At 45.5% G+C, this 8,130-nt stretch overlaps 1 protein-coding gene across 5 annotated transcripts in view; it reads right to left on the bottom strand.

Annotated features, from left to right (window-relative positions):
• Window positions 1-23: 23 nt before the first annotated feature.
• Window positions 24-8,130, bottom strand: part of LOC306924119 (genetic suppressor element 1-like) — a 42,587-nt gene continuing 34,480 nt past the window's right edge. For 3 of the 5 annotated variants that reach the window (XM_079502473.1, XM_079502474.1, XM_079502477.1), the window contains 7 exons: window positions 7,261-7,373; window positions 6,405-6,681; window positions 5,225-5,338; window positions 3,267-3,656; window positions 2,207-2,533; window positions 1,928-2,031; window positions 24-1,794 (listed from right to left, as the gene is read on the bottom strand). In XM_079502473.1, coding sequence (XP_079358599.1) covers window positions 1,654-1,794; window positions 1,928-2,031; window positions 2,207-2,533; window positions 3,267-3,656; window positions 5,225-5,338; window positions 6,405-6,681; window positions 7,261-7,373 — 1,466 coding nt within the window. In that variant the 3' untranslated portion in view covers window positions 24-1,653. Of the gene's footprint in view, window positions 1,795-1,927; window positions 2,032-2,206; window positions 2,534-3,266; window positions 3,657-5,224; window positions 5,339-6,362; window positions 6,682-7,260; window positions 7,374-8,130 lie in introns of all 5 variants that reach the window. The other 2 variants (XM_079502475.1, XM_079502476.1) reach the window with 2 other exon arrangements.

Genomic DNA, 8,130 nt, shown 5'->3' with positions numbered 1-8,130 from the left:
CCTTTCCATCCAAATGTACAGCAAATATATGTTAATAAATAGTTCATTATAATTGTACAAGCCAATATATTATGTAATGAGTGATTGAAACAAATAGAGACGTGATTTCACATGTTGGTAAAGGAGACTGGACAGGTGATGCAGTGTGGAGGAGGGTCAGGCAGTTGGTAAAGATAGCTAATTTGTCCTGATTTACCGTTATACCCGTGAATATCATATGCAGAGTGTATGATGCATTACTGTCCACAAAGAGATAGCATAATTTAAATACTGTCATACAGAGAAAGTTTGTCAGTTATGTCAGTTCATGTCAAATATTTAAGAGTAATGATGTGTTAGCCTAAGACTAATTTATAGTTTGTGTGACAATGCTATTCAGGTGTTAATCATCATTTGTCTTTGGGAACTGCAAAATAGCTGTCCTCTCCTGTTTTCTGACAAAAATTAACTACACTTAGCTGTTGAATGGTGCAAAAGAGACAGGTCCGTCTCATAGCTAGAGTAATGTGACAAGACCTATAAAAAAAAATCATTGATATTCTTTTCAAGTTTGCAGGTACAACTGGGAGGATTAGGAAGGGTAGTTAGGGGTGATAATAATGGTGATGACAATGATAATATTCCAAGAAAGACAGACTTGAGACTGCTTATCTTGTCCTTCATGTTTCCAGTGCATCTTCGTCACCCCCCCCCCCCCCCCCCCAATGTAAGCAACACGTAAAATATGCTCAAAACTATTTCTGGACATTTAATTCTGACCAGCAGCAATTCAAAGAAAACATATGGCTTCCCACACAACGAATGGCTGAAATAATAATAAACATATTACAAAATCCTTTGTCTATCACAATTGACATTATCAATGGAAAAATTTAATAAACTTAAACAAAACAAAAAAACAACATTGTTACCGATACAGTTGCTCCATTCTCTTAAAGGAAACTTGCCTTTAGCTGTTCACCTATCCTCTGTAGAACCTTTCCTTGCACACAGGCTCACTGCGGTCAGACAGGTACAGTAATTGGTACATACGATAATGCTGCCACTCAGGACAAGGTCAAGTAGCTTGTAACTTTCATTTTTCAAGTGCATCCTCTCAAGTTTAAGGCCTGAGGTGAGCTATGATTCCTTCATTCACCATCTGTGCATGTACCAAGAGATTAGTCCGGAGGTAATCTCCGGGCTTCACAGTCTAGGGGAGAACACCGGTTTGTGCCCAGTCAAATCCACAAAAATCTATTGACTGGATAAATACAGTCAAAATGCAAATTGGATACAGTAGGAGCTAACTGGTAGGAAATCCTTAAAGCCAACAAGGGAACTACAAGTGTGAGGGGTTAGCATTATTCTATCATAGATAATGTATTGTGACACCTACACAGTGTTGCTAACAATCCATGAGCAATGAGGTGTGCGTTGCAGAATCAGAATGCACAGACAATGGTCACTTGAGGACAGTCAATGTAGCAGCACTGATTGGCCGACAACATTTAAAGACAAGTAAGCGGCTGCTCCAAGTGCTTCAAGTACTGTATGGAGACAAACCGCTGACCGGCTGTCCTATTTCAGCTACAGTCTCTTCACCATCAGTCAGCGGTGTCTCCATCAGGGGATTTCAGTGGCAGGTGAAGTTGTGCGCACCGAGCGCAGGGGTCACCTCGGGTTGTGTCCATTGATGTGCCCCCCCCTGCCCCAGTGCATGTTGGGAAGTGTCAGACACCTCCTGAAGTGCTCGAGCTGGGCCTGCAGTCTCTCTCTCTCTTCTCTCACCTTCTGCCTCTGACTTACCAAGTCCTGACAAATGAACAATGCATATAATTGATATTAAAGGAAGAACAGAATGTCTGCACAGGCATACATTCCTTTAAGTCTGTAAAATAAAGGGATCATGTAGTGAAGCTGACAGCCAGTCAGAGGTACTACTTACCCCCATATTCACAGAGAGCTGTTCAGCAGTTCTGGTCAGGGTGTAGTTCTGAGCTTCAAGCCTTTTGCACTGACTGTGGAGAACCTGCTTCTCTATACTACATTCTGAAAAGAAAGTAGAATAAATATATAGGTTAATCGTAAAGAATACATACAGCAGTTTTCTGTCCAGCAGCAACAATATGTATAAGACTAAATGGCCTTTATGAACTAGGGAACAATAATGGTCAACAACACACATAGTGTAAGTATATAATTGTATTGAGTGAGGAAATCTCACCATCCATGTAGTCCTGGTAGGCTTCAAAGATGGCTTCAATCCCCTGCCACTTCCTAGGAGTGTCTTCCACCCCATCCTCCTCCTCATCCTCCTCTTCCTCCTGCCCAGACTCGCCCTCTTCCTCCTCCTCCTCCTCCTCCTCAGACAGGTGTTCCTTCAGCCCTGCTGGGGGGTCCCGGTGAGGCAGCGGGGGGTGGAAACGACGGTGGCCGTTGACGTGGGAGTGCTGGGGGGCGTGATGGGCGTTTGGTCTTTTCAGCGGCGAGATGCTGTGTGGCCGCGAGTGGTCCGCCTTTGAGGTGGCCTCGGGGACACAGTTTGAAACGCCTGACAAGAAAAACAGAGATAATGTTACGGTTAACGGTTCCCATCGACCGCCAAGTGCCGACAGCTCATCACCAGTGGTGGACAACGTACTCAACCTCAGTAGCCTACTTGAGTCAAAGTTAAAAGTACAATATTTGTCTGAAATGAAGTGGAGTGAAAAATCCCAAAATACTCGAATATAAATATACAATACACATTACATACAGTATAAAGTACCGTATTCTAGTAAATGTACTTGTCTTTGTTACTGTCCACGACTGTTCTACGTATGTCACGTCACGTAGAAACCTCTTCTCTTAGCTCTTCCTGAACCTGCTGTGGATTATACCAGGGACTAGTGGACTTGGACTTTAGCTCTTCCTTGAACCACCCACAGACTATATGCATAATGCTATGCTCACGCACCTTAACTGTAAACCCAACTGTTTGTGAAACAAGCTTCTAAATGATCTGAATCCCTTTACTTGTACTTTTTGTTGTAAAAACGCTCAAACCTTCTTCTTTCCTGCCTTGATCTCCTTAACCCCTCCCCCCTCTCTTTTCATACCTTTCTTGTATTTCTTGGGAAAGATTACACAAGAATTATGCACAAAAACGAGTTTCACCCACTTTTTTACTTATGTGACAATAAAGTTGATTCTGATTCTGTGTTACCTACAGCCACCACCAGGGGGTGGAATGCCCCTTCTTATAAACCTTTTGCCTGTGTGAGCCAGAAACAAGAGAGGCTAACCTTTGTTGTGCATTGTGCTGTTGTGTGTGGACTGTAGCACTGCCTGGTGGAAGTGCTGAGCGAAGGCCTCCGGGGTGAACCTCTCCCATGGGCGATTCCGCCCGTTCTGCCCCAGATGGGACTCCTTTCTCTGGGCAGAAGTGACTACGCCATTCTGGTGGCCCTGGAGCTTCTTGGTTGGCTGAACCTCCATGAATCCACCCTTTTCATGATGATGCGGGGCCAGGGGCGGGGGTCCGCCGGGTGCCGGCGGGGTGTCGACGACGGGGTGCTTGAATGCGTCTGTGTGGAGGCTGTTGTGGTGCTGGGAGTAGGGAGGGGACGGGCTGGGGGAGTCTGGGTAGTGTTGTCCATTTGATTGACACGACACGGGGGTCGATGAGGAGTCACCTGCATGGAAATAAATAAGAATGCTTTATATAACATTTCTGCATTAAGACTAAGACTAATGGTGCGTTCACACGGGCAGATGTAAAAGATGCAAAGCTACATCTGCAGCTACAAGCATGGGATTTGCTTGGTAGCTTCACATCGCTGGCTTCCATTGACAATGAATGGAATTCATTGGAATCCCCGCATTGTTGCGTCTGCCCATGTGAACTGAACGCAGCATCAGACTAAAAGACAAAGATTTTGATATTTAGTCGACTAAGACTAGACTATTCCAGAAGACTAAATAGGACTAAATGGTGTGTTATTCAAAAGACTAAATCAAAACCTGCTGAAAAAATTAACACTGGGGGGTGTGTGTGTGTGTGTGTGTGTGTGTGTGTGTGTGTGTGTGTGTGTGTGTGTGTGTGTGTGTGTGTGTGTGTGTGTGTGTAGGGATGGAGCTCGTTATTTTTTATTGATAACGATCACCTTATCGAGCAGGCTTATCGAGCCGGGTCCTTATCGAGCCCACTATCGAGCATTTGCTATTATTTTGTGGAAAACACACACACACATTTCTATAATATTTTAACCAACCAAAACATCCCTTGCACTACATTTTACTAGGGTCTTGCAATACAGTACAGAGTTAATTGTGTACCGTCACTTTAAAAGCGTAATGTATACGTCATCGTACGACGGTGTCACGCACCAAAAATAGCCAATCTACAAGCTCACACTGCGTCTGGTTGCACCGCGTTGTGAGCTTGTAGATCTACAGACTGAGAAGTCGAATTATTATTATAATTTTGGCAGGGAGTTTTGAGTTTCCCAAACGGAATTGGATTATGAATGATGGCAACGGAGTCTTTCTGGGTAGCAAGGCAAGCAAACCACGCATGCCTTGGGTGGAAGAGGATTGTTGTTTCGCTGCAGCAGCTGACGGCTCCCGTGTTTCGACTCGGTGCAGACATGCAAAGGTATCGCATTTGGGTTTAATACAATGCATTATTGACAGATGCCTATGCATTGTCGAAATGTTCCCTTTCGTGCATGTAGCCTACTAATTAAGTTAACAACTGTGCTACATTATTGCATTTAGCTCCCCTCTTGTCTATTAAAATGTAACCAAACTTTTCCACCCGTTCCACCCACGGCACAAGTTACCATGAGCGTCAGTCCACCGTGGCCCAGTCAGTTTAGAGCTTAGCCTTGTCCAGTCTAACTTCGAAGAGAGGTGGAGAAAGAAAAACAACAAAAGGTAGCCTACTTTAGCAGCCCTTGTGCATGCAAACTTCTGTTAGTCGCAAACTACAGCAAGCCGCCTTTGTTTTAAATTGTCCCCCATTCGCATGTCGGCAAAACCGTTCACACCTAACGGCTGGAGATGCCCCCCCCCCCTCATGTCAATCTGCCCCTTATTATATAGCGAGCGGCCCATGACGTCAGCTGCTGCGGCTATACCCGATAAGAGGCTCGATAAGCCAAAAGCTTATTGATACTCAGGTCTCGATAAATGCCAAAAACCGGGTTTGTAATGGACCCGATTTTCGGGCTCCATCCCTATGCATGTGTGTGCGTCTCACCAGCTGAGGGCGCAGGGGGGCTGCTACACTGAGGTAAAGGCTTGTATCTGATTGTGTCTAAAGTCACAGTCTTGTGCTGTATGGCTCTCAGCAGCTCCTCGGTCTTCTCTTTATCTACACAGCAGTGGACAGAATGAGAGCGGCTGTCATTCACTTCACACCCAGAGAGACAAGAGAGCCCATGAACAAATGACTGCTGCTGCCACTAACAGGACAGAAAATGGATGACACTGACCCACTGTGTGTGTGTGTGTGTGTGTGTGTGTGTGTGTGTGTGTGTGTGTGTGTGTGTGTGTGTGTGTGTGTGTGTGTGTGTGTGTGTGTGTGTGTGTGTGTGTGTGTGTGTGTGTGTGTGTGTGTGTGTGTGAATACAATGCACAATCTATGTAAAGCTCCTTGGATAAAGGCGCTACCTAATTGCACCATTTATCATTTTTATAAGAACAGACTGAACTGTGTTCCAAAAATAGACATTTCAGCACGGCGATTTTGTCAGGTATGTGACTCTGTGTCATTTATGAAGCAAGCTGTATGTATCTGTATATTATCGGTATCTGTGTACTGTATATTTTATGTATCTTCATTTTCAATCTCTGCTTGAAAATGAGATGCTGTATCTCAAGGGATTATCCCTTCGATAAAAATCAGAAAATCTGACAGAGGCTCCCCACCGGTCCACAGGACATGTACAGTACCACCGGTACGCGAGTTTGAGAACCACTGCTCTATCAAGTTAAAAGTAGTTAAACCAATTTGAATGCTATATTATTAACGCTATATTATTAACGTATACTGTTGAGTGTTCTGGTTGCCGAGGAAGTTCAAACATGTGCTCCAGAAACTGATATCCAAATGTTCACTGAGTTCAAATTAAATGATATGTATTAGCTGCTCAAAGTCCTATACTTCTTGCATACAAAATAAACATAACAACATAAACCGTCGACCCACACAGGATACAGATCATCAGAACACGGTCTAAAACTGTTTGCCTCTGCTACTGGCAACACCTGCACCTCATTAGGGACAGGGTTAAATACCCTCCCTGTAACCATGGCAACCTAGGACTTGATTGACAAATTGACAATACCCTGTAGTGACATCATTGAAACAATATGGTGGCTCAAATGGCTCTTACAAACGCGTTTTGCTGGCGAACCCCTGGAACGCGGTCTCTCACCTCTTCTCTGCTGTGGGGAGACGTGGGCGAGACTGAACAGGCGGAGGAAGTCCTTCTTCTCCGCCAGTTCGGGGGCGTCGTCCATCTGCTCGGCGGTGAAGGGGGTGGTGAGGGGCGGTGGCGGCACGGGGGACAAAGACTTCCTCTTGCCACGCACGGCCGGTGGGGAGGGGCTGCGTTCCCTGAGCATCCTCCTCCTCTTCCTCCTCTTCCTCTCCAGAAGCTCGTCGCGGTGGGAGAGCGTGGTCAGGCCGCACACGCGCAAGAAATCCACTTTCTGCACACAGAGACGGAGGAAGTGTTTTAGAACTCTGAGACACACGGAAACACTCAGTGTTGGACAGTAACAAAGTGGTTTTGGTTTAGTTGGAAAATCTTTGAATTTGAATTTTAAATGTCCACATTTTAACACAGCAATAGATTGATATTCTAAATAAAATGAACTTTCTAATTTGTATTTTTTAATACTTTTTTTAAAGCATGTAATTAAAAGCAAGTACTCCAGTACTATCTATATTACAAGAGAAAACCTGCACGAGCTTCTTCCCATTGCACTGTAACGTAACTAGTATTTGCCACCCGAATGGCGGCGAAATTACAAAAGTACACTGAGTTTCACTGAGTAAACTTTCACTTGTACTGGAGTAATATTTGAGGGCTTGAGTATCTATACTTTTACTCAAGCACTGGGGCTGTCCACCACTGGGAATGTGTGTGTGTGTGTGTGTGTGTGTGTGTGTGTGTGTGTGTGTGTGTGTGTGCGTGCGTGCGTGCGTGCGTGCGTGCGTGCGTGCGTGCGTGCGTGCGTGCGTGCGTGCGTGCGTGCGTGCGTGCGTGCGTGCGTGCGTGCGTGCACCTCAGAAGACGCGTCCAGTTTGAGCGGGGGCTGCTCCGTTACCCTCCTGAGATGTGCCTTAACGTCCTCATCGTCGCTCTCATCGTATGACTCATCCAGGTCGTAGTAATAACCTAGGGAGGGAAACGCAGTAATGACTCATGGGTAAAAAGGAAAAAAGAACATCCAACCTTCTAATCTTAGTCTTTAACATCATTAAAGGGTTAGTCATTCCCTGCTGTAACTATACTGTACCTCCGCCAGCGTTCTGCCTCTCTTTAATCTCCCGAGTTCTCTCTGGGCTCCCAACCTCTCTCATTTATTTTCTTTTTTTCATGATCTTTTTTTTTTTTCTTCAATTTTAAATGTTCTCCCAATTTAGTCATTATGCCAATTCCCCTCATCTTGCCCCATGTGGTTGCTGACCCCCACTGTTTGGCCATGTGGGAGGCTGTTGACATCCACGTGTCTCCTCCCATACATGTGACACAGATAGCAGCCACTTCTTTTCACCTGACAGTGAGGAGTGAGAGAGAGAGAGAACAAGCTATCCCTCGCAGTTTCCGCTCCCTGCTAAACAAGCACCCAGACCGACCCGTAGGAGTCACAGAGATCGCCCTCCCCCTTCCCCTGCTGGCACACAGGACATATCACCCCTCAACTATGTCTGCCAGACATAGCAGTCCAACCCCTTGAATGCATGCGGAAGCCACGGGTGAGTCTTAACCGGCTACGTATGTCGGACTCTGTTGCGGTCTAAAACTTTACTTCATCTGGGAAAAAGTTGTTTGCGGTTGGCACAAAAATAGTGGCGCAAGCGGGATTGGATACCAGGGGTTGTGGTTTGGGAGTCTAATGATTAGCGAGGCAAGCCACTGAGGCCGGTGCTGA

Source organism: Electrona antarctica, assembly GCF_951216825.1.
Source record: "Electrona antarctica genome assembly, chromosome: 5".
Classification (NCBI taxonomy): Eukaryota; Metazoa; Chordata; class Actinopteri; order Myctophiformes; family Myctophidae; genus Electrona; species Electrona antarctica.
This window is presented reverse-complemented; position numbering and strand designations above follow the sequence as displayed.